This window comes from Cyanistes caeruleus, chromosome 11, assembly GCF_971803275.1.
Source record: "Cyanistes caeruleus chromosome 11, bCyaCae1.hap1.1, whole genome shotgun sequence".
NCBI classification, from domain to species: Eukaryota; Metazoa; Chordata; class Aves; order Passeriformes; family Paridae; genus Cyanistes; species Cyanistes caeruleus.
In genome coordinates this window covers 17450387-17476059 of record NC_141711.1, presented here as the reverse complement: position 1 = coordinate 17476059, position 25673 = coordinate 17450387, and the positions used below count along the sequence as shown (strand labels likewise).

At 44.2% G+C, this 25673-nt stretch overlaps 2 protein-coding genes across 3 annotated transcripts in view; both read right to left on the bottom strand.

Annotated features, from left to right (window-relative positions):
- Positions 1-2532: 2532 nt before the first annotated feature.
- Positions 2533-5919, bottom strand: GP9 (glycoprotein IX platelet). The gene is made up of 2 exons (XM_086845642.1): positions 5836-5919; positions 2533-4687 (listed from the first exon to the last, which is right to left on the bottom strand). The coding sequence occupies exon 2, from the start codon at positions 4679-4681 to the stop codon at positions 4085-4087; it is 597 nt and encodes a 198-aa protein (XP_086701768.1). The 5' UTR covers positions 4682-4687; positions 5836-5919; the 3' UTR covers positions 2533-4084.
- A 503-nt stretch (positions 5920-6422) lies between these two features.
- The window catches only part of LOC111935341 (EF-hand and coiled-coil domain-containing protein 1), a 41482-nt gene continuing 22231 nt past the window's right edge, over positions 6423-25673 (bottom strand). The window contains exons 3-8 of one of the 2 annotated variants that reach the window (XM_086845641.1): positions 21298-21383; positions 19929-20061; positions 19502-19661; positions 16927-17085; positions 15401-15470; positions 6423-13822 (exon numbers count right to left, since the gene is read on the bottom strand). In XM_086845641.1, the coding sequence (XP_086701767.1) occupies positions 13689-13822; positions 15401-15470; positions 16927-17085; positions 19502-19661; positions 19929-20061; positions 21298-21383 (742 nt within the window). In that variant the 3' untranslated portion in view covers positions 6423-13688. The remainder of the gene's footprint in view (positions 13823-15400; positions 15471-16926; positions 17086-19501; positions 19662-19928; positions 20062-21297; positions 21384-25673) is intronic. The other variant, XM_086845640.1, reaches the window with a different exon arrangement.

The window sequence follows — 25673 nt, the reverse complement described above, 5'->3', positions numbered from 1 at the left end:
TGTAATTGCTGCTGTTTTAGGATTTGTCTTTCTGTAATCCAGCTTTGGTAAGTGCATCTGAACATTCAATTTCTGGGGTTTGCAGTGTCCTTGCAAACTCAGGGGAGTCAAAAATACCCTCGGTTCTAAATGCTCTGCTGCCTTGAGGGCAACCTTTGGTGGTGTGGCCATTGCCACAGCCTCCATCTGCTGTGCTGATGGGAGAGGGCTGCAAAGATGGATTTTATTTGGATGTGATGTTATCAGGTTCCAGAGTCCTTCTCTGTAAGAGGCAATCTATGAATCCTTGTCAAAAAACAAATTGTTAGTTAAGAGGTAAAACTGTTTTGACTCCTAAAGAGGAGACAAGAAGGATGATTCAAGGAGAAAAGGGAGGATGCAGTCCATCCCTGCTGACACTCCCTTCCCTGGAGATCAAGGTCATTTAAGAAAGGCTTTGCTTGAATTTTTCCCTCTTGGACTAAGATTAAAGTTCTGTATTTCTGTAGCCCTATTCTTTCAGAGTATTCTGAGGGAAGAGGTTTCAATCCACTTTTCCCAGGGAATGTCTTGATGCAAAACCAGCACCATTCAATTTAAATAACTCTAGATTGCTCAAGAGCTGAATTCTTGCTGGTCAGACAAGCCAAGCCAAATGAAATCTGAGAAAAATTCCGTCAGGCACATCCCATTTCTTTTGCCACAAATGAAGATGCCAGGTCAGGCAGTAGCTGTGACATCACTTGGGATAAACATTGGGAAGTGCTGCTGGGGAAGAGGCCACATCAGGAGTAAATTGCCCCTGGGAAGTATAAATAAGTATAAATAGCAGCCATGTGGCCATTATGCAACTGCAGCAATTTGTTGTCACACACCCATTATTGAGTGTAATCTGAATTTCATTGGAGTCAATGTAGTGGCAAAATATTTACGTGGGTTCCAGCAACAGAGCTGCAGCACTCTGGGAAATTGTTTTGTGCTCTGGAGAGAAAAGGCATTAAGATAAATAAACTAAGCATTACAGTAAACTTAGCACCATCAAAGGAGCCATTAGGTAGGAACTGTTAGTATCTCAGTTTCACTTGTTGGCAACAAAAGTAAAATCCTCTCATTCAGGTGTAAATCATAACATGTAAGTGTGTGGACCTTAAGAATCCAGGAACAACAGAAGTTTTGTGAAGCTTCAAATTCTATTTTAATAATTCCCCAAAGAGTGCATTTAGGGTGCATAAACCATCATGAGGATGAATGTGCATTGGTTAATTAATTTAGAATACAAGAGTGGCAGCACAGACCAACCAACAACCTGTTTCACTGCATTCTGCATGTATCTTGTACATTGAATTAGGGTTTAGTTCTTACAGTTTATGTTTACTAGTTCAAAAATAGGAGAAATTTCCTGTTCGCCTGAGGGAATCCCTGTTTTTTTCTTGTCCTGTTAGGCTAGGAATAGTCTTGGTTTTCTTCTGTTTGAAACCTTTTCTTGGGTGAGTTTTTATCTTTTTATTGGATGAGTTATTCTAGTAGTTTTTAATGCAGTTCCATATCTGGTCAGTGCAAGCAGAAGGTATGCAACTAATATGGAAAATTACTGTCATTATGTGACATATCTCCTATGACATAGCTGGGGTTTAACTGAACAGAAAGAAATATTTTACTTTGCATTACTCATTTTCTGTGTAGTTAAATTCTTTGAAAGGGACCACTGAATCTGAATCCTTAAATTCACAGCTACTTAACCAAATGATAAATACAGAACAAGCTGGTTAACTTTTCTTATTTTGTTCCTGAGAGCAAAGCTGTGCTTAGTCTCTGAGCACAATGAATTTAGTGTGAATGGATTTTATGTAGGTTGCTGAGCAAACCTTAGGACAGGTTTACAGTCAAAATCCTCTCAGGTTAGATATGAATGTAAGCCCATCAAATCTACATCCTACACTCACACTTATGAGAAGACTGTCAGAACAGAAAAATGCCATGTTCCCACCTCATGGAACTGCCCAGAGCTCCTGGGAAAGGCTGGGCTCATTCTCAAAGCACGTGAGACTCCAGGGTGAAAAAAAAAAAAAAGTTTTCAGATTTCTTCCTCTTTACTTCATGGGGGAAAAAAAAGCTGTCGAGTACACCTAGATCTCATTCATCATTTAACCTTCACCAGCAGGAGGTGGGGTTGAAACACATGAGAAATGTATGTTCTTAAAATACCAACATCCTTAGAATGTGGGACGGGGTGGAAATCATGCAAATGCAGTGACTCCACAGCAGTGGTAGGTACTTTTTAGTGAAAACATTGCAGTTTTTCTCTGAATAAGCATCTCTTCTAAAACAACATACATCACAGGCATGCACTTTTGCTTCTCTTTTGCAAGGATATGCTTGTGCCAGGGCAGGAGGGCTCAAGCTGGCTCCATTCCCCAAGCCATGTCATTTCCTACTTTTATCGGGCAGAGCTGAGCTGTTTTTATTTTATTGAGCAGAGCTACAGTGAAGTTTTGGGCAATAATAATGACTCTGATGACCTGTCCTGCCCAGTGTGGAAGCAAACCTCATAACTTTTTATTGTATTTTATTTATTATCATCCCAGCAGTCACACCAGTGTTCCCAGACTGTGCAAGCAGACACAGTCACCAGTTTGCCCCTTGCAGGCAGGATGCAGTGACACTTTCTGGGGTGTTCCAAACCCATTTTGGGAGTGCTGCTTGCATGTTTCATTTTGATAGCTGATGTATTTTCCTGCATTTGCACATTGTTAGCAACTGTGGTGTTTTTTGTGCAGTTTGATGGAGTGTGTGGCTTAAGCATGACACGGTGGCCCTGCCAGATAAACACTGAGTGTTGCTTTTGAGCCCTCAGTCAGCTCCATCTGTCCCCTTTGCAGAGGGGTTTTTTTCCAGATAAAACCCAAATGGACCAAGTGTTCTAAATACAACGCTGTTTTGGTAGAATGTGAGCTACTGCCATGGAAGAGATTCCCTTCTCTTTCCTCTTATAAGGACAGAAAAGTTCTCTCAATTCTTTTTTTTCCTGTATTCTGTGCATCTTATTCGATATGTTGGTTGGTGTAAGCAGAAATGATTGCTAATTGCTCATTTTAAAAACATTTGTACTATTGAAGCCATGTAGTAAAACAGTTTACTATTCTATGCATATCTGGTTTATAGAACAGAAGAGAGTGAAAAGCTTTTTAGTGTTAATGATTTATTTCATTTTGGGGAAACAAGAAATATCATGTAGGAAATTCCATGAGAGATGGCAGAGTGCATTTCTTCTGTAATATTCTGCATTCCTACAGAATGTTGGTTGTCTTTTAAAAAATTGAAAAGCTCAGTGCAGGGGAAATATTCTAAAATTATCTCCAGAGGACAAGTTCTGGAAATATCTTAGAAATTTAATCAGAAATGTTTAGAATCATAGCAAGAGATCACATTTGGGTCAATATGAATGTTCAATAAGCATCCATTATTTCAGTTTCACATAGAATGCTTTATTGTTGTTCGCCCTCCAGGAAATTCAAGAAGATTTAAAATTATTTTACTGATTATATTCTCATTACCAGGTCATCTTTAAGTGTATTCAGTAAGGGATACATTCAGTATCCAGTGTATATAATCTTGGTGTTTTTGGTGGCAGAAAGCTCCTGAACCTGAGGAAGAGGTGGCTGAGTTGTTCTGCACACAGGAATGGTCCTACCAAGCCCACTGGGACACCAAGAGATGGTGATGGGTTTTAAACTCACAGAGCCTGAGTGAGAAAAGAGTTGTTAAAATAATACTGTTGGGTGTTCTCCATATATTAAAAAGCGTAGGATGTGGGAGTGTAAATCTTTCTATGAGAGCTGAGAAATCAGTGGAAAAGCACAAGTTAAATGATTTAAAAAAATCAGTGGAAACTGCTCTTCTTATGAGTAGATGGCAGCAGTATGAAACTTGCCTGTCCAAACCTCACCGAGCTTCTTTTTTGGATGAAGATTAAATCAAACTTGCCTGAGGACCCAGACTTCGAGCTTTTTTATCATTGACTATTCAGAGCAGTGTTACCAGTGCTCTTGCTCTTCTGTTGTGGAGGAGTTTGAAGTTTCTGAAGGCTGGTGGCAGGGAAGAGCACTCACTGAATCTTGTGTGTTTTGGGGATGTTCCTCCTCCAGTGCCGGCGCCCGAGGGTGAGCTGGCAGATCAGCTTTTTGGAGATCTTCAGGGCCCGCGCCACTAAAATAAGGGTAATTATCACTCCAGCAATTAAAATGAGGTCCCGCCAGAAGAACTGGAGAGACTTGGTTGGGAGAAGCCTCGTACAAACACCCAGATCATTCCCAGTGAGCTGCCCCAGGGATTTCATCCTCAGATGAGCAGGGCTGGCGCACCTGAGCCGGGCGAGCGCGGGCGCAGAGAAATCCTGCAGCCAGAGCTTGAGGTAGAGGATGTGACAGTCACAGTGCCAGGGGTTGTCCCAGACCTGCAGCTCCTGCAGGTGGCCCAGGCTGTCCAGGGCTCCAGCAGGGATGGAGGCCAGGCTGTTGTTGTGCAGGTGCAGGCTGCGGGTCAGGCGTGGCAGGGCGGGCAGGGAGCGCAGCCCCCGCGAGCTGCAGTCCACGTGCATCCCCCACGCCTCCCCCAGGGACCAGCAGCTGCACAGGGATGGACAATCCTCACCCACCACCATGGGGAACAGCAGGGCACAGCCCAGCACGGCCAGCAGCTCCATCTCCAGCTGCACAAACGACAATAAGTGAGGTTTATAGGTTTATTACTGTGGTTCTAAGAGCAGAACTGATGCCTTAAGTTTTAGCTTTCATATTTTGCAGATTCTGTACTGCATTAGTATATAACTCTGAACTTCATACAAAGTGTCAGCAAATTCTCCTCACAGCTCAGGCACACACAACAATCCTTTTCCAGCCCCAGAACCAAGGACACCGCTGCAGCTTCAGGCCCAAAAAGTACAAACAGCAGCAAATTGAGGAGAGCAATCAGGGAGGATGGGACTGCATCACCTGCAGCTGGAACTGCACAATTAACCCCAATATGAAATGGATCAAAACTTATAAAAGTGTGAAAATTTGTGACCCATGGTCCATCTTGGGTGGAGCCACATCCGGGCTCTTGGACTGCCCAAGGTGCATCCTTTAAAGGCCTTTTAATAAACCCCTGCTTTATTCCTCTAACTCTGTCCAGCCTCTTCCAGGGAGCCTCTCAAGTTATCAGAACCACGGTAGTTATTTCTTCCCCAGGTTTAGGTTTCTGGAATAAAATCTTTAGCTTCTGTATGTCCCACAGAGACCAACTTCAGCACAAACACTGAAGACAGAACACAGTTCTTCCCTTTCCTCTCTGGTTCATTGTTTTCCCTTCATATCTGTACAAAAAATGTTACTGATCAAAATTCTGGGACAGAATGTCACCACGATATGATGGGAAAAACCAGTTTAGTTTTAGGCAAAGGTTTCTATTCTGCTTCCATATCTCCATAGATCTAGTGTTAAAATTGTGTGTTTAAACCAGGTTTTAAAATGAACCTTAAGGGATTGAATAATTGTAAATGTCTGAAAATCTTCTTTCTTTCTGAAGCCGACTCAACCATCTCCTGTGTCTTTGTCAGTGAGTTATTCTGAGTATCTTTCCTCTGAATCTAGATACTCATCTGTGATTTCTCAAGAAATCTACTGGAGCTCTTTTTCCCAGAGTAATCATCTTAGAAGACTATGACAGCTGTCCAAAAAAAGTTAGGTGATATTTATGGAAAAGATGATCTCTTCTGATTTAATATTGAAACAGCAAGAAACCCAAACACAAGCAGAAACAAGAACTATGGCAAAAATGCAGAAGGGAGAGCTGGGGAGGTGCCTGGCTGACACTTACCCTGTCTGATCCCTCTTGATCCCTTTCCCTCCGCCTGCCAAAGTGCTGCAGTGTGGATGGCAGCACAGGCTGAGTACTCAGAGTGTCCCCAAGGAAGTGTGGCAGGGGAGATGAGCTTTTTCCTGGGCAGGATGGGGCAACACCCCAGAGCAAGCTGCTATTTATGGTTGTGCTGTGACATAAAGTGCTTGGGGTGGGTCTTGTGTTTTCTGCAGGCAAGAGGAAATGCTTTGGGATTTTTGTTTTATTCCTAATGTATTTTCCCTATTGCATCTGACAGCATCTGGAAGAATTAATCTGAGATTTGTGGGGTTTTTTCCTCCAAAAAATAAATATTCTCCAGGAATAAAAGTTATTTTGGCCCTGAGCTGCTGATGAGGGAGATGAAGTTAGCCTGTGAAATTGAGTTTTTCTGTATCAGTCAGCCAGGTTTGTTTAGTATCTGCCTTCTCACCTTTTCAATAAAACTTTCATAAAAGCACACCATAACATCAAAATAACCATGATAGGTGGCATCATTAAGGGATAGAGAAAGACAGGAATAGAGAGAGGAAATATTAATGCCATTGAACCGAAACAGAATAAATTGTGTTGAAGTTGCACAAAATACAGTGTTTTATTCGGGTCACCCATGTTCAAAAATGATGACTCCAACTAGTGAAAGGAAGGTTTCTGAAATGATCTTTGTGTATTTGGCTGCAAAGCCAGTGCATTAGGATCATACAGGTTTATAATACACATTTATCTGTTAATCTAAACAAAGAATACCATGTCTGTGTGAAGGGAAAGCAAAAACAAGATTTTCTTTTCACTTCTGATTGGGTGTGCAAGTTTTGGATCCAAGTTTTGCTTTGCTTCAGTTACCAGCCATGAACACACAAGAACTGTGACGGCAGCTGACATTTGGAAACCCAGCTGGCTGTGGATCTGGTGCCTCATTCAGGCCACTTCTGTGTAGTATCGTTTTGGGGACAGGCTTGGAGCTCTTTTCTGCTTTTGGAAACGAAGCCCAGGTGAGGTTTTTCGTGTTGCAGACGTGTAGCAGAGCTGTGGTTTTGAGCTGTCCTCTCTTTATGACAGGCTCTTCCTGGGAGGAAAGGAAACTTCTGGTGTATAAATTATCCTGGCAGCAATTCTTGTTCGTGGTGACAGGGCAGGAGCTGCTGAGACCACCGCCTTCCCGAGAGCTTGATGTCTCCAGGGAAAGGGATAGCTCTTATCACCGGACACTCGTGCACCGAGCCGAGCTGAGGAGAAAAGATGAGAGGGGTTCTTTGTATGGAATTCCTAGGGAGTTTATCATCCTCGCCTTGAAGGAGAACAGGGACAAAGAACCTAAAACATAGGAGGGTCCAGGGATTTATACAGCCAGGGATGGGCGGAGCATCAGGACTGCGGGCCAATGGGCTGAGGGCAAAGGCAGGGCCAAGGGATAACAACCAACCAGGCTTCAGGGGTGGAGCAACAGGGAACAGGAACCAATGGGGGAGTCCAGAGCAAGGAATATTCTGGAACTGGGGTGGGGAGCAGGGATGAAATAACTTTAGGGCAGGGACAAGGAATGACATAAGCAGAATGATGTAACTTGGAAATGGGTACACAGAAACAACAAGGGGCTGTGGGAGAGTGTTCCTAAACATGGGTCTCATCCCATGGTTTGCCACTGATAGCTTCCCCTACCAACTCTTGGGATGCAACACTTGTTGTCTAATTGTTTCCAGGGGCCTGAACTTCATTAGGAACTTCCTTAAGAAAATGCTTTATTGTGTATCTCTGCTCTTTAGCATTTGAAAAGGCAATTCAGACAGTGCCAGGGGGAAAAGACACAAATACTTCCAAGCCCGTTTGAGTTTTGATCTTTTCTATGAGATGAGGAGGGCGATGCCTCCCTTGAGAAGTGAGAAGTTCACCTGCCTGTCAGGAGTGGAATGGCTGGACCTGTGAGTGGACTGCTAATGACAGGAAGGTCCTTCCATCCCTGGGATTGTTTCACTGCTTTTGGGAAGCACATCCATGGATTTCATAAATGTCTGTGTGCCCCTGTGCCTGCACAATCTGTGCCACTGTGCCTTCAGGAGTGCTGCCACACGGAATCAAAACCTTCCTGTCCCACAGTGAAGTCAAATGCTGCGTCCTTTTGCATTGAAAACATTTGGAATCCCCTGGAATCCACACTCACATTCTGTGCTATCCTCAGAGATAGTCCCACCTTCCTCCAGGTGTCCCTGGGGCCGTCAGAGGTGGCTGCTCATGCTGAGTCCCCATGCCCGTGCCCAGTGCTCCAGCTCCCTGGGGAGGTGAGGGTGTGCAGAGTATCTGGCAGAAGCACCAGGCATTTACATTTCTGATTTTAGGGCTATAACTTTTTGTAGGCCAAATGAGGACTCTTCATTTAAGAGGATTTATTAAGAGCCAATTTGAAAAAAAAAAAAAAAAAAAAATTAGTTACAATCCACTATAATCTTGTTAGGGTATGAAAGTATTTTTGTCCACAGAGAGAATCCATCTGAAGTTTTTGTGAATGAGAGAGGCTCTGTCTCCTCTCAGTGGAAAGGGATTTCTGGACCCAAACAGCCATTTCTTGGTTCCCAAACAGCCCCTCTCTCCTCACCTCTCCCCTGAAAGCCTTTTTCTCTGGATCAGCTTTCTTTGGAGCCCTTGACTTCTCCACTGAGTTCCATGGGGCTGTGTCTGATAATTCAGGGAGGACAAGGGCTGAGAGGAGATTACTGCTTTCCTTGTGGCTCAGAATAAAAACTTCAAGTTGGAGATAAAAGTGCAGATCAAACACATGACCTGCTGAGAGCAAATTCAGGCAGAAGATGCCAGTATCTTTTCTAGACACTTTTTAGGAGTTACAGTCATTTATTGCTGTCAGTGACCTGTTCTTGACCTAGAAAAGCGGTTTTCTCAAGCACTGCTTCCATCTCCAGTGCTGAAAAAACTGCCCACCTCGCATTGCAAATGGACAGCTTCTCATTTAAAACCTCTCACCTTGATTAATTCTGTTCTTTTGTACTTTCAAATAGGTTGGTGAGAGCAGACTAACCAAAATACAGCTTTGTAATTTGGATGTGAGTCACTGGTAATTAATGAATTCTACAAATAAGCAAGAAGGAGGATGAAAAATTCACAAAATTCATTTTCACATCAAGGAATATTGTTGGCAAAAAAGAATTAAAGAAAAACTTCTCTCAAATCAGGAGCTATTGTTGCCTGAAGGCCAAAATATTCCTCTTACCTACTTTACTCTGCAGAATTGGCTGTCAAAGCCTTCTGAGTATTTCCACATAGGAGGACTCAGAGTTTCCTCCTGTCCATATTTTTTCCTGCTGCACATTTATGGTGATTTTGCCTGATGGGGTTTTGCCTCTTCCAAATAAAAAATCCCATTTCCTCAGATTATTCTGCAGGCAGATAAAGTCTTGTCATTTAGGAAATTCTTCTCCTAAATTGTACTTTTCCCATTTTATCAGGAAATCATCTCTCCTCCCACCTGTTCTCACGAAGAACCTCCCCCTTTGCCGTTTCCCCCATTCAGAATTTCACCCAGTGATTGCTTATTTTCCCACTAGGTGTCATCCAAGTTATTTTATTCCCCAATGTTGAGCATCCCCCGAATCGGCTCTCGAGCTGTAATTTCTCGATTCAAAAGAATTACCTGAAAGAACAAAATACTGATTTATTTTTAGGAAATTATTTTCTGTTGTCTCCAAGATACAAATAAATCCGAGGTACAAAATGTGTAATTAAGGGGTCTGTCTAAATCAGAGGCCTTAACCCACATGTTTGTGTTTTATGGAACTCAGAGGGTTCATGAAAATATTCATGGTCAATTTGGATTTAGACAGCTCTGGGCTGGGCAAATTGGAGGCTCTGTGCCCACCTCTGCCTTGCTTGCTTTGCTCTAATAAAAAACAGGTCTTTTTCTAGCTCTTTATGCACAGTCACTGTCATTGAAAATACAATCCAGTGCTGCAGGCAGGCACAACACAACACTGCATTTATGGGAATGTTTTATTTAGGATTGGGATTGAGCTGTCAGAGCAGATCTCCTGCTCTCTATTTTCTCTGTGTGCCTTTTATATTAAATTAAATTGCAGTATTCACTCTGGAAATACCTGGGATTTGTGCTAATGGGGGTTCAGTGCTTGGACCAGGCTAAAGATAGTCCAAATCCTCTCCTGGTATAAATGGTGGCATGTGGTATCCTCAGTTCCAGATTATTTCACTGCTCTGCTCCAGCTGTTTGGGCTGTTGAATTCCCAGTGTGACAAAGAGCTATCCATGAATGACCTTGTTCCACTGCTCTGCTAACTCTTTAGGCAAGCCTGCTAAAAGTGTTTAAGCATGAATCTTTACCAGTTTATTGCAGAACAGCTGTAGTAGGGTTGTGAAAGGCGTGAGATTGTTCAGCACTCAGAGTGTTGTGGTGTGGTCCTTGCTTAAGGGAGTGGTGACAAATAAGATCAGCTAAAATCATTAGCTGATTTTCTGCCTTGAAGAGTTGGAAATGTGGAAGGCAGGACACTGAACTTTATGGCCACACTGAGCAGCTGTTCTTGGAGAGATGAGTTAGATATTAATTAGTGTCTGATGTCAAAGACTACATTGGGAAAGCCCAGGTGATGAGTTTACTGTGGGAACTCATTGCAGAAGTTCACTCACTGTCCATAATTGATACAATGGGTTTTTTTATACTGTCCTTTACAAAGCTATGACTTCATGGGTTTTGAAGTAAACCAGTTGACTCTGGGTATCTATGCAGTGATGAATTAATTTTCTCCAGTGAGAGCAGCTCCAGTGCCATTGCTCCTGCCCCACTAACGCTGGGTTTACACACTGATGTGGGACCCACCCTTGCAGATGTGCCCAGCTGTTTGCACAGTGAACTGCAGGAGAGTTTGCCCAGACTCCTGATCACCCATGAAGAGCCCCAGAAAGTCCCTGCAGACAGGTCTGATCCTGTTCTGCTGAGTTCCTGCTGCCAGCAGCTGGATTGTCGGGAATGTTTCACCCAGGAGGAGATGTTAGAGGGCAGAGCTGCCCTGGGGTTGGGAGGTCAGTCCTGAGCATTCTCCAACTCTGCAACCACACAGTGTTTGCTGCAGGATGTGAGATAACATTATTGCCAGCCCTAGTTTCCAGTTCTTGCATTGCATCCTCAAACCCCGATATTTGCATTTCAAAGCAATGTAGGATATTATTTCTTTTTAATTTTTTTTAACAGGCTTAATATTTTGAGCCATCCTGGTCCTTAAGGCTGCAGATTGCTAATGAAAGATAATCAAGTGCCTTGGGTTCTTAAATAATTCCTTTATATAGTGTGACCTGTGATAAAATCTCAAGAGCTGAAAATGCTGTTGTGTTAATCCTATAATTTCCTATCACTGAATGCTGATATACCAACAATTTGGAAAGTCAGCTTGATCAAGTTGCTAGCTGAATTAATCACATGGTCACTTACAGCAGGGTGTAAAAAAGCAGCAGTTCCTCTGAGGAGAGCTGTACATTCATTAGAAGATGCTGCAAGCCTCTTCCTGCATTTTCTAATTATCTCTTTGCCCTCATTTGGTGTCTCTAGCCCAGTGTTGATGACTGCATTCAGTGAAACTTCCTGCATTTGGTGGAGCTGGTTGGAGGTTATTTACAATTTATTTCCTCATCAGTTTTGATAAATGCAGGCACAGCACAGCCACAGCATCTCTGTCTCTGACAGGGAAACCAGAGCCTGCAATGAGAGACGGAGAGCTCCCTGTCCTCTCCTATCAGCAGCTCTGAAATCACTCAGTGTTTGCCTCCTGCCTTGGCCATTTCTGCACCTTCAGCTGCTCCAGCTGGAGGGCACTGCTCGGGGTTTATGACTGGAGAAAATCTGTCAGCTTTGCTTTACAATTTTTTTAATGAGGAGTCATCCTGTGAACTGCTCTGAAATACGAGGTGTCTTCAGCTAGAAGGATGAGGAAAGAGAAATCCCTGGGAATCCCTCTCCCATTAGGTATTGCTCACTGCCTCCCTTCAGTGGCACTTTATGCTGTTTTAAGGACCTTTCATTGTGATCTAAGCATGTTTCTGAGATCAGAGTGCTTTGCCTGAGCTCTTGCTTCCATGATTTGCTTTTTGCCTTTATTCATCATCTCCATTACTTTGGATGTTCCAATTTGTTTCCTAGTGAATGCAATTATTTTTCCTTTTCTTCTCCTTCAAACTCTGTGGCATTTCTGATTAATCTCTATGAATAAAACCAGACTTGGAGCAGGGAGATCCTCTTTGCAGAATACAGGGCCAGTTACCTCTGTGCTGCCTCCAGTCCCACCACTGCTGCAGCTGAACAGAGCTTTTGCTACAAATGTCTGGCTCGTGGGAAAAACACACCAAAATCCCATCAGTTCTACTCATAGTATATTATGCTCTGGTATTTTGTTAGTAATATATTTAGCATTAAAAGACAGTTTTCTTTCTTAGAGGGTGAATATTATTCTATGTATATATGTCCTGTCTAATGTATCTATAAGAAAAATGTTCATTAACAATATATATCTATTCTTAAAATCTTTCTCTGCTAAACCACAAAAAAAAAAAACCCAAAATACAAAAAGAACCCCAATGAGGTAAATCACCATAGAGTAGAGTTTGTTTCCCTGTTTGCATAATCCCTTTTTTTTTTTTTTCTCCTTTAAAATGAAATGAAAATAATACAAATTCTTGTTCCCAGTGTGGCTCAAATGTGCCACAATTTTTAATGGAGGTGTGTGTGAGCTGCACGGTGTGTTCTGAATGGAAAGGAATGGAAATCTTATTCCCCATCTTGCCTTGTGGACCTTATTCCTGTATGAAAACCATTTCCTGGGAAAAATTCATACATGTACAGTGGAATGCTCTTACTTCATCGCTGGCATTATCTCAGGCAGATAATTTCACATTCTTAACAGATCCACAGTGCATCTTTTCAATAACACAAATTCAGCTGGCTCTTTTAGGAATTCTGCCTCTGTTTGGCAGGTGAATGACGCAGCAAAAGCACCTTGGAAGAAACCTATTTTTTTTTTACTGTTGCCCCAGGAATTATTTTGTTGCAGATTAAAACATTCCATGGCACCACGATTAGGCCCAGCTCTTTTACATTAACTGGCCTGCATGTGGGGGCTAATTTTGTGTCTGTGCAGCTGCACTGAGGGAAATTAAACTTGAGAACTCACTTGTGCACTGCATGGGTTGTTTGCTAACACAGAACGACAGCAAAGTGAATTTTTCAGCCCTTCCTTTCCCTGAGACCTTGGGAACAAGAGTGCTTTGGATCTTCTTCAAGCATTTAAATTTAACTTTTTATGTAAAATCTGACTGTTGACAGGAAAGGCTGCTTCATATTCCTAAGGCATCTCTATAATTTCCAGTATAAAATTCAGCAGAGCAATAAAAAAATCTAGCTTCAGAGTTAAATAAAGTGAATAATGGAGTAAGAAACACAGAGCCCTTAAAACCTGCACTGCTGGCACACACTCCTGGGTGTGTTCATCATTCATTTTGTCACTTGAAGGGTAAGGGATAACAAATCCAGGGGTAACACTTGGCTTTGGAGTGGGGCTTCCACAGAGGCTGCAGACTGTGGCCAGCCCCTGCATCCCCAGGGCTGTAAATGGCACCAGGTGAGGGTGCTGGGCACAGTTTGGTGCCAGCCCAGTCCCAGGGCAGCCCAGGGCTGGGGTTTGCAGTCCAGCTAAGGCAGGGCTGTGCTCAGCCCAGGGCTGCTGCTCTTCCCTGGGGTCACTCCTCGCTCCTGGCCAGTCCAGGCCTGGCTGGGCTGGACAAATGTCCTTCATTCCTGCTTCCAGCTGTCCTGGGGCTGGCTGGGCTCAGCAGGAGATGACCAGGGGGTTGGACAGGGACCGTGGGCTCTGTGCCTGCTCCAGGGGCTGCTTGTGCAACAGTTCACAGGCGGCCAGCTCCTGCTGAAGGGTGTTCAGCACTTCCAACAGCTGGGCTTTGCCTTGGGGAAGAAAATTGCAAACATTAGCATTTGAACAAAGTAAGGAAGTTGCAGTTTCATAATCACAAAAGGCTCTTTTCTTCATAGGTGCCCTTTCAATAAAATGTCTAAATTCGTGACCAAATAATGAATTCCTGTCCATGAAAAACATGAGCAAACCTGGGTTCAGCTGTCTTCTCTGTTCCTCTCTTGCTTCAGACCCTGCCCCCTGAGGTCTCACGTTCTTGTGTGAACAAAGACTATTTCATATCACCATTGCCAACCCAGCCACCCACTTTGGCTTGTCAGAGAAAAACGTTTGAGTACAAAGACTGGGGAAAGCTGCTGGACCCACCCCAGGTGCTCAGCCAGAGAGTGGAAAGCAGAGAGGCTGAGCTGGGTATGGCAGGGCTGATGCAGAATGGACAGAGAGCAGCACCTGCTGGAGCTTCAGGGAGCTGAGCTGTGCTGCTGTTAGAAAGGGAGGAACTCTGAGCAGCATCCCTGGGAGTCCCTGTTCCTGTGCAGGATAACTGGCAGCACCTTCTGGACACTGCACTGTGGGTCCAAGCAATCTCCTCTTCTGTTCTCCCAGGAGAACATCAAACCCATGGCTCAGCTGTGGTTTCTCTCTGTATTGGTGTCCTGGAGCCCACAAAAGTGTGTCTTTGCCCACAAAAGTGTGTCTTTGCCCACAAAAGTGTGTCTTTGCCCACAAAAGTGTGTCTTTGCCCTCTTTCCTCGGCTCCCTCTGCAGCTGAAGAGCACAGCTTGGCTCTGGGCTGCCTGTGCCCTGGATTGCTGGGCACAAGGAAAATCAGGCTTTGAAACTGCAAACCCCAGAAGGCTTCTCATGCTATTCTCCCTAAATCCCTGTAAATAATATTCTCCAAAACCGAGCCCCCAGGCCACATTTGTTCTTTCCTAACCTTGTCTTTGCCTGCTGCCTGCCCATTAAAAGCACCTCCAAGCTGTGTTCCCGGGACAGGATGTTCATTTCTTGGAGGGAAGTACAAATTCTCTGCTAATAGGAATAAAGGCATCAAACCAAAGCCCTGGGGCTGTGGTCCCTGCACGGTTCCTGCAGAGGTAGCTCCAGACCATTAGCCAGGGACAGGGATTTGCAAGTTTAATTTTCACACAAGGATCAGGAAATGTTGTTATCAGAGGAGTGCAGGTTTGATCTGGTTTCTGTACAGAACTGTTCTGATGGGTAAATTTTGTGTTGCAGCAGAGGAACACAGCACACTGGGCTAGCAAACCTGAGAAACAGCTGCATTACATACTTGGTCATTTTTTCACTTTCCTGTATCAATGAAACCCTAAAAACATTTGTAGCATGCTGAATTACCAGCCAGAGGCCAAGTTTTAATTAAAACCTGACTAAAAAAGCACCCTGGATGTGGTTTTTTGATGTGTCACAGACTAGAAAGCATCACTTTCTATAGGTAATCTTCTTGCAAACTACCTCCTTCTCCCCAGGCTGTACCCCAGGAGTTGAAATTTCCTTTTCCTATCCATCTGTGCATTACCCAGAGTTTGTCCCAAAAGGACACATTTTCATGCTTCTTGGTCTTTAGATGTGATTTCTTTTCTTACCAGGTTGGGGGTCACGGCAGGATTCCAAAGTGCTCAGCAGGATTTTCCCCAAGGCTCGTTTAGATATGTTCTTTAAAAAATAAAACAACATTATGGCATAAATCTGTCCTTCCCCAGTTTACAGATATGCAACAGAACCTGTGTGCAGGGTATTTGCATTTGGAAACTAAACCAAAATGACACTGAATCCTGATTAACACAAGACTTGATATTTGCCTTATCTTCAATAAGGCAAATTCATCTTAGACCCTGCTCAGAGAGCAGTTTGTAGGGGGTTGTAAAACCTACAGCCCCTAATTCCTGTTGTGGAAAGAGAAGTAGCAATTATTCAGTGGAAAATACAGAATTTTCCAGAATGAGTGCCTAAGCAGCTGTAGGTGGCAAGGAGGGCAAGCAGAGCAAAAGCTCTTTGAATCCTCTGCCAGGTCTGTGGGGAAGGGGAGCTGGACCTGGTGGAGTTATTTTAGGAAAGGTCTTCTCAGAGTCAGCTGAAGCACAGAGCAAATGTCCTGGGGCAGGGCTGGATCTGAGATGTAACAAACATTAGCCAAAGTGAGAGCACTGTAAAAACTACTCAGGGTTTGGATGATCTCTCTCAGTGGTGGTTTTACACAAGAAATCTGGTGGGACATTACATAATGTGCCTGGAAAAGCAAACTCTCCTAATCTGCTGTCAGGACACTCCCGTGCTTTCTGGGAGATGGTCTTGCCTCAGCTGAATTAGCACCTTGGGAGCCCCTGTCTGCAGGGACAGGCTGTTCTTGCTAAGACTTCAGGAAGTGGAAGGGAGCAGTTCTGGGAGGAAGATGCTGTCACCCCTCCAGGCAGAGCTGCCCTGCTCCCTGGCACTGCAGCCTCTTCCATCTGCTTGGCTGCCCCAGTGGGGACTGGGGCAGAGTGAGGAGCAGTTTGAGGATTTCTCATGGCCTCAGCAGCACAGTGTGAGGTTTTATTAGCCCTGACAGGATGTGTGTGTGTCTTTGGACAGTCACTGCTTGGTGGTAGGTTCTGTTGTGAATGAAATATTTCAGACATGAAGGTGAACGTTCTGCAGAAGTGACACCTAAACCCCCAGGTTCTGATGGGTGAGGTTTCTTTTCTCTTGGGCACAGCCCATCAGAGATTTAGGGGATTCTTGCTAAACACTCCTGGGAGTTTTATCTCTTTAATACTGGCTCAGAATTATGTAAGCATGCAGTTAAACAAAGGTCCTGTTCTAGAAGGAAAAATACACGTTCTGGAATCTTCCTGATTACTCCTTTGTTTTCCTCATTTGCCCTCACTTTTGGTTTAGAGGGTAATGAGCTTGAAGCCTCAGCTCCAAGGAGATCTCTAGGCTTTTAGAAAGCCAGCCAAAGGAGTCTAAAGGCTTTCTGCAAGCACCAGCCAGTTCCCAGGTCACACACATGTAAAATTCTGTCCTGCTGTGAAGAATTTTGTACTTTGTAGAAGAGATGACCACATTCTTAGTTTGGAAAGGGCTACAAAAGCCAGTTTTCAGTCCCAGGACTGCTTTCTCACCATACCAGGTCTCGGAGTTGTTGGAGAAGCTGCAGAACATCCATGAGCTTCTCTTCCACCAGGGACAGCCGAACCCTCTCTGTCTCCAACATCTGCAGCTCCATCTTCAGCCCTTCTGCCTCCTCCACCTTCTGCTGCAGCTCCCCGAGCAAGGGACCTTTCATCTGCACCAAACACAGCAAAATGAAGGCACTGGAGCTTTTCCTTTCTTGCCCAAGGATTGCAAAGCTGAGTTTTCCCCCTTTTGTGGTTTAATGTGCTCCATAAAGTGAGATATCAGGAGTTGTTAGGAAGTCAGTGCTTTGCTCTTGTGCACAAGGGGAGTTCATTCATCACTGGGCGCAGGCAGGTCACTCAGGAATTTTAAATACTAAATTTTTTATATATTTTATACTTAAATATTTATCATTGCTATGACAGCTTTCTCCCCTTTTGCATTCCTGTTGTCCTCTATAAAGCAAAACTAGTTTGTGTGCCCTCCCCATGATCATCTCTTCACCTTGCAGCTCCTACGGAGCAATCGTCTGTACATTCAGTGAGACAAGATGTGTCAGTCCTGGTGCAGTGGGAACCTCAAGGAACTCCAAGAGCAACAACCTCTCCACTGTTTCTCCTTCCTTTTCTCCAGGGGATGAACTTCTCCTTTGACCCTGTATGGCAGTTCATAAACTAATTGCCTTTTTAATGAAGCTGGCAGCTTGCATGCAGGCTCGTATAGAAAATAATTGGCATTTCTTTGTAACACTACACTCAGCAGCACAACACTTTATTTTTAGACTTCACTCATGTTCTCCCCATCTATCATCCCCAGGTCACCACCCTGTCTTCAGGAGAAGCTGTTTTTAAGTCTTGGGCTGTTGGAAAGTAGAACTTTGTAGAGATGACAAATCTCAGAACTCCCTCATCCTCTGGTTTTACAAATCTCAGGCTGGAGCAATTATTAATGAGTATTTGAGAGTGCTGCCCCTCACTTGCCTGCTGAGTCTCTTGCTTGTTAGCCTCATTGTTATTTGGTTTTCCACACTGAGCAGCCACAAACAGAAGCATATACAGCAGTGGCACTCCTGTCAGCTTCAGAGAAAGTGTTGGTGGTTTATTTATTAAGCCAATGTATTTATTTGCCAGGTGCTCGAGAGAGAGCATTTCTCAGTCTTCCTATTTGCTTTCTGCTGATGGCAAGGAGAGTCACCTTTTTGACAGGGATTTTTTATTACTTGTCTGTTTTGTAGCAGCAAATTCCTCCCCTAAAACTGCTGGCTAATATAAAAGGGCTTAAGAATAAATTTCCTAACAGGAATCAAAATGATTCATCCTATTGCTATTTAATTCATGTCACAGTGAGTTGGCACTATGGCTCCTTCACCTCTCTGCTTGCCTCTAAATCAAGAGTAACAGGTTCCGTTTTCCCTCTGGAATTTTGTATTAATCTGTTGATAATGGTGCTTTTCCAGACAAAACAGAACTAATATCCACCAGCAGAGATGAAAAAGAGGGGAGAATGATGCTGCAGAAGAAGATGAGCACCTCAGAATGGGGAAAAAAATGAGAAGAAAACTGGCACTACCTGCAGGTAGTTTTTTCCTGTGATCTGATGCCAAGCAGTAGAGAAGGAATTTTCATGTTTCTGTAAAGACTATTGCAAGGATAAATGGCCATTGAATACTGAAAATTGTGTAAGGCAGAAATAGGATTTTACTCTGGTTTTAATTTTTTTTCTCCCCTAGCAAGTAAACTTCTTAATTTAATTTAGTCAAGGGAGAAAATGATGTGAAACACTGTTAAAACACAAAGGATGGCAACATGTAAAGAAGCTAAATATTTTACCCTTACTTTAAATATTTCACTGATTCACATAATCCTTCCAGAACTACTGGAAGCTTTCTGCTCTGTTTAAAGAATGGGTAAAATACTGAATGACCAGGGCAATGCACTATTTTTGTTTCATAGGAAGATTGCTGGAACTTCAATCTATACCCATCAGGGGCTGAAGTCTGCAGAATTTAAATAGTGAGATCACACAGGATTGCTGGGATACAGCACTGGGGCTTTAAATAATGTGGTTGTAACCTCTGCTCAAGGGATTTGGACACACTGCTAACCTGAGAACTAATTTTATTCCCATTTTATTATATTATTGATATATTAGATTTATATTTATGATATAAATATATCAGCCTGAGCCCAAGAAAAACATATAGTAAATAGGATAATTGACTCCAAAACAGGGAGTCTCAGCCAGCCTGAGGGATTTATTGAAAAGTTATTCTGCTTCCAGAGGTGTTGGATGCCTTAGGATATGGGGAGTGTTTTATCCACCTCTGGGGAATCTCAGTAAATCAAGGACAGTATTTGAAGGGCCTGGGGTATATCTCATCCTCCAAAGGCAGTTTTGGGTAGGAACCAGAGTAGAAATGCAGGTGTTGGAGGAAAGCAGGAGATGTCTGAGCTGACAAACTACAGCACAACAAGAAACATCAACAACAGAGAGCAGAATGGCCAGAATGAAATACAAACATATATAGATGCAGCTTCCCAAAGATGCACAAACAACTCTTTCACACTCTGTTTGGCACCTGTTACCTCTTCCATGTTTGTTTCCAGTTTTTTCTCTTGGTGGCCCTTGAGTTCTGGCTGCTCTGTGAGGGGGGAGATTCTCCCTGGGAGCTCCACAGGGTCCTTCCCGTCGGTGCTGGTGCTCTCCAGGTGGGACAGCAGATTTCTCCACATCTTTCCGTCACAGCTACACACATCATTAAGAGAAAAGAGTTAGTGAGACCTCCCAGCAGAGGTCTGTGTTCGTAAAAACCAGATTTCCTGTGGAATTCTTGGCAGCACAAGTCACAAATGAGTATCTTTGCTGACACTAATTAGGGCTTGGTGGGAATATCCAGCAGGCTGCTCCCCATGTGCCACAAAGGATGGGCAAAAGGCTCCTGACTGCAGCCACTTGTTGTGAAATCATCTTTGCAAAGGGCTCAAAGTACATTAATTAATGAATTCAACTTACCCACTGCCACAGCAAGGGAGTTTGGCCAGGATCTTCTTCCCGTGCTCCAGCTGGGGATCCCGCTCTCCTGCCCACTTCTCCTCCTCCTCGTCCGAGGCAGCCCGGCCCTCCACGGAGCGGAAGAGCTGATCCTCTGCGGGGAACAGGGACCCCTCAGCTGCTCCCCTACACCCCCAGCTAAACCCTGAGCCAGAGAGAAGGGAGAGCTCAACCCCCCAGAGAAACACCAGCCCTGGGAGGGGCTGCAGCCAGGATCCTTATTTTAGGAGTCTGGAACATTTCAGTGCTCTCTTGTGGGTAACTTGGAGCTGTTTCACCTCAACTCCCTTCTTTCCCTGAGTTACCCTAAGCTAAGGATAAGTCTGAAGGATCAGTTGTTGTAGGGGGCAATTACTGTTTGAGTACACAGTTTTTTTCTACCTGTTCATCTCTCTGAGTTAGATTTTTCTGCCTCACTAATCCTATTTTACTTGATGGAACATTTTTTCCCTGTTTCAGAATCTATAACCTCATGATTTCTTTGTATGAAAACATATTATGCTAAAAAGATGTTTGAAATATGGGTGATGTTATTTTATGTGGAAACTGAGCAGGCAAAATGTGTTATTGGATAAAAACATTTGTAAAAGCAGGTTTACTTTCTAAGTCTAGCCAGATGAAGAACATGCTTCAGTGTTAATTGTATTTACATATCACTGTTTTTAGCATTCCCAAGAAGCTGCTTGCCAGCTCCATTCAACACACACCTAAAATCCAATTTTTTATCACAACAAACAGCTCTCCAGTCTGCAGTAAAGGTGTCTTGTAACTCAGAGTTATTGTCAGATAAGTGCTTCTGTGGTCTTTGAACTGGATGTGCCCAAAAAAATAAATCACTGCAGGGAAAGTGTGCAATGTTATGGCAGTTGTTGGTGCTACATGTGCTAAACAGTTTGGGCTTGTCCAGAGCCACTGGAGCAGCCAGGATGTTTCCAAGGAGCGTGGCTGTACAGAATATTAACTGCAAATTGTTTCCTTGGAAATTATTTTTGCTGAGGTTCTGTATTTTTATTTACGAAGAAATGAAATCTTTATACTTTCTAAGCCAGGAAAAAAAGTTTTGGTGGGATGACTCATGTGGAAAAAAGCTGTTTTAAATCATAGCTCTAAGTGATAAGTTCAGTCTTTCATTAAACACAAAATTACGTGGGGAGCGAGAAGTGGAAATCTGGGCTATGAGGTTTTATGGAGGTCTGGGATTTCAAGAATCTCCAGGACTGGTTTGTGGTGTGGTGGTTTAACCTCTGGTTAGTTTTGCTGCTGCTGGCACCCCAGCTGAGTGTGGCAGGGCTGGGTTTGGGGTTTGGGGTTTGGGGTTTGGGGTGGGTACCGTGCTCGGCGGTGCCGGCCGGGGAGCGGCGATCCCTCTGCTCGGGGCTGTGCTGCTGGCCACGCTGCCATTGCTCCGCTGCCCACCTGAAAAAGAGACCAGGCTGAGGCTGAGTGCAGGAGATTTGGAAAACCAAGATGTGCCCAGCAGGGCTTTGGTGGCATGCAGCTGCTGGGACTCGCTGAAGAACGGGGCCATCGACCTGAGCCCCAAGCCTGAGGTGACTTCCCTGACAGCCACAGGGAGGTGGGTTCCAGCTGCCCTTTGATAAGAAGAGCTGAGCTGTACCCATAACTTTGGGGTCAGGTCAAAGACCTCTAGAAAACATATATGGAGTAGTCTGCTCTGGCCACAGGCACCTGCAGCCATTCCTGTGGGCTCAGAAATGTCTGGGAGTTTGAGCCATATCTTCTGAGTGCTGGGGTGAAGCAGAGTCAGAGCCTGAGCAGGCAAAAAAAATGAGCCAGAAATGGTGGCACACCTGGGAACCAGGGTGAAAAGCATCTCAGAATGGGTGTCAGCAGTGCTGAGAGCCTCCTTTGGAATTGTCTTTGTCTGAGATCAGCGAGGGCATATCACATTTATGTGTTTAAAGGAATGGCTTTTGCAGGATGGGACACAGATCAAATAATGTAACTGAGGGACAGGAGTCCTCAAAGTTGCCCAGTTCCCTACAGGTTCTTCTATAGATTAGTTTTGTTCTGGTGAATATTGCATATTTCCTTTATTCAACACATTAAATAGCAAAAAATGAGAGCCAAAGCGCTCAGCAGATGGGTCCTGCTGACACAAATTGTGTAACGTGAGTTTTCTGTACAAATCTTGTGCTTCCTGCCTTTAAATTCAGCCGCAGCTGGGAGGGGACTTTGGCTGCAGGGACAGAGCAGCTGAGGCCACGCTGGACACCACAATTGCAGAGGCTTTGTTTAACTCAGCTGCTCCTGGGGAGCCACACCAATGGGAGTTCCCTCATTGCCTGTGAAACTGGAAGGAGTAAACAGGATCATGGCTTTAACAACAGAAGTCACTATTTGAAAACATCTGTAGGGGAAAAGCTGAGCTAAACCTTACTGAGAAGCCAGCTCTTACTTTACCCCCTTGAGTAAGGCTGACTGCATTAAAAACCAATGTCTTGCTTAATTTGCAATTTATGGCGTTATTCAGCTTAGCAAAACTGGATTTCCTGTGAAGCCAAGGGACACAGCAATCCCCAGGAAGGAGCCTGGACAATCATCAGTTCTGGAAAAAATCCTTCTGGAGCGGCGCACAAACAAAACGCACTGTAAAGCCTGGACATTGAGAGTGGGGGCTCTGAGAAGCATCACAGAGCTTCAGAGTCCTGCACAGCTGCTGGGGGATAGTCCTTTCACAGGGATACTGCATTTTACTTCCCTGCAATGTGCTGATTTTCTGGTACCTCTACAGGAATCCTTTACAATTCCTTGAGCACCGCAGCTGGTGTCTGAGCAGACTGTTCTCAGTTTTGAGCTGCAGTATAATTTAGATTGTTTGGGTTTCAGATTCTAGGGTTAGTTCACATAACACAGATGCTGATATTTCAATGAATATTTATTGCAGTGGATAAGAACTTACCCTATAAAACATGGAGAATTTTCAAGTATCATGAAAATCCTTTCCAGCAGGTGTGGGTGAAGCGGATTTGAGGAAGAGCTGGAAGCAGGAATCTTCACTGCTTCTCAAACACAGGTTTAATTCTTCCCTCATTGCTATTCATACAGCACCAAATGGGTCCCCATAAATGAGAAGAAGAGTGAATAAACAGCACATTTGTTTGGGGCAGAGATCAGAGGGGGAAGCGGTGCTGGAGGTGCCTGGGAAGGTTTGTGTGGGGTGAGCATGGCAAGGCTTCCATGGAGACAGGGAAACAGCCCCCATTCATCCCAGAGCCTTTATCCCCAGCATAATGGACAGCAACACACAAGAGGGGAGAGTTTGCAAAGTACTGGGCCTTCAAGTAATGTCCATGACTAATTGGCTTTTAATTGGCTCTGTGGTATTGTTATGGAAACATCGAGCTGCAGGAAAACCCACCTGCTTCTGGTGCCGAGCAGATCTTGGGCTTAAATAATTCCTGACTGATCAGAAAATAACTCTGAGGAATAATTAACTTGTCATTCACAGACCTTTAGCTCGTCTCTTTTAGAGACTTCCTTGGAGCAGATCAAACTGCCCTGAGCACAGTTATACTCAGAGCCACACTTTATTTTCAAAGTGTAGGACTTGTGGTTTTTAATCAAAATGAGGTGTGATTTTTTATTTTTGTACTATTTTACCTAAACTGTCAGAGTTCAGGGAACTCAGAATGGTTTCAGATTTGGCTTATTCCCTGTGGGAATCAGAGACTTTAGGTGTGCACATTTTTGAATTATTTATGACTTTTTGTTGACTGTTGAGATTATGTTTTCACACTGGAGCTGAGTGTCTCTGTGGATTTTCTGAATACAGAAATTGTCTCTGGTTGGTGCTGTGAGCTCCTCTCCAACAGAAATCCTACGAAGGAACTTTCTGTGATCGATCCAAATGCTTAATCTCAGCTTTTAAATAGCTTGATCTGTCAGGTACTGAAGATAAATGTTTAAAAGCATGAATTTTTAGTGGCTATAATAAAGGTCACTAAATATCCTGTCTTTATATGGGTAGTTATAAAGTATATTATAACTCCAACTATAATGGTTGCAGTCCTGGGAGGTTTCCTGTTACTGGCTGATGGTTTTCATTTTCTTGCCAAAATCACCGGCCTCTAGAAAAAAATCATTTAAGTGATGGCCATGTGTTTTCTTGCAAACCTTTCCATCTCCCTGCATGCTGGATGCAAGCAGGAAAATCCTGGAATGGTGCTGTCACACACAGCAGGATTGTTCTTCCTGTGGTGACTTGGAGCACTTTGGAGAGGGCACAAACCCTTGTGCACACGTTTTGAAATTGCATTGTTTGAGATCTGCTTTTAGCCCAGGCCGTGAGGAACAGCAGCAGAGGCATGTGGAAGCAAACACAGGCACACCCCCACATGCTCATGACAGAATTGCCTGCATACGTTCTGTTTGTCCTTCCTGCTTTTCAAACTCAGATTTGGAGAATTCTGTCTCTTCTGGTGTCCTGACTTGGATTTTACAGAGAGATGCTTGAGAGCCTGTTGCTAAAGGACGTGAAATGATTCACACGAATGTCTCTCAGTGTTAGAACAGGAAAAAGCTGCTTTACTCTCTGACTCCAGTATTTATAGATCCTCCACAATCACCAGGGGTTGGATAATTAAGTTACCACCTTCCCAAGCGCCCTGGTCATGCAAAACGTCCATCAAAAGACGTTTCTTAGAAGGAATGTGATAACCCACGTTTATAGAACTTTCATGGGAAAGTAACTACAACTATGAAAACACTATCAGAAGGCTGTAAGTCTCAGGGCGACAAGAGCCTACAATCAAAAATTAGTAACTCAAATACTGTGGTGTTCTGAGCGCTGACAGCTCTACCCAAAGCACTGGGCATAAATCATAGAGGCCAGAGAAAGCAGAGCTGTGCTCCTGTGGATCATTTCCTTCTGCCATTGCCTGTGTAACAACCCTCACCTTCATGTGTTCCTTCACGTAGACATGTGCTGTTTAATCCCCAGCAATCCTTCCCTTATCTCCTGGGAGCTGCAGTGTATGTCAGTGAAACATCCAATCTCCAGGGAGCCTTTTAGTGCTCTTCCTAACAGAGTGCCTAACCTGGGTGAAGATCCTACAGAATTCCACTCTGAAATCCTAAAAACGTGGCAAAGCTCTTTGTGATGTCTGCAGAACTGCAGCTATCCCTGAGTGTGGTACAGACCGGGAGAACTCCTACTCACTGGCACCTGAATTCCTTCAGGGTTTATTTCAGTACCTCACTGATTTAGAGCCTCGTGGGTCTGGAGTGACAGCAGAGAAAGGTGGCTCGTTTAACAGCAAACATTGTGCCTTCAGCTGGTTGTGAGTTATTTCTGACCGGGTCTTCCTGAGCATTTGGGAAAATCCGGCAGGAACATGGGAGGGGAGGGGCTGTGAGCATCAGTTCTGCATCCAAGCTGGGTATTCCCAGCTTGTAAAGGAGTTTTGGTGCCTGCAGGTTCCCCAGGAGAGCTGTGCTAGGGCTTTGTCCGTGCAGAGGGACAGGGGGCACCGGGAGAGCTGAGCTGAGGTGTCAGAGGCAGCAGCTGCCTGCTGGGGACCTGGGGAAGGCACAGCTTCCACTCCTCAGATCCTGCATCAGGAAGCAACAATTACCTCACCCCCTTGTGTTTACTGCTTCGTGAAAACATCCTCAGAGCTCCAGAGAGTGCTGTTCCCCACCAGAGGCTCTGTAATTCTGCATGTTCCCTCAATCCAAGCTCTG

Excerpts from the sequence above, each read along its gene's own strand:
- GP9 (XM_086845642.1), bottom strand. The coding sequence starts at position 4,681 with ATGGAGCTGCTGGCCGTGCTGGGCTGTGCCCTGCTGTTCCCCATGGTG.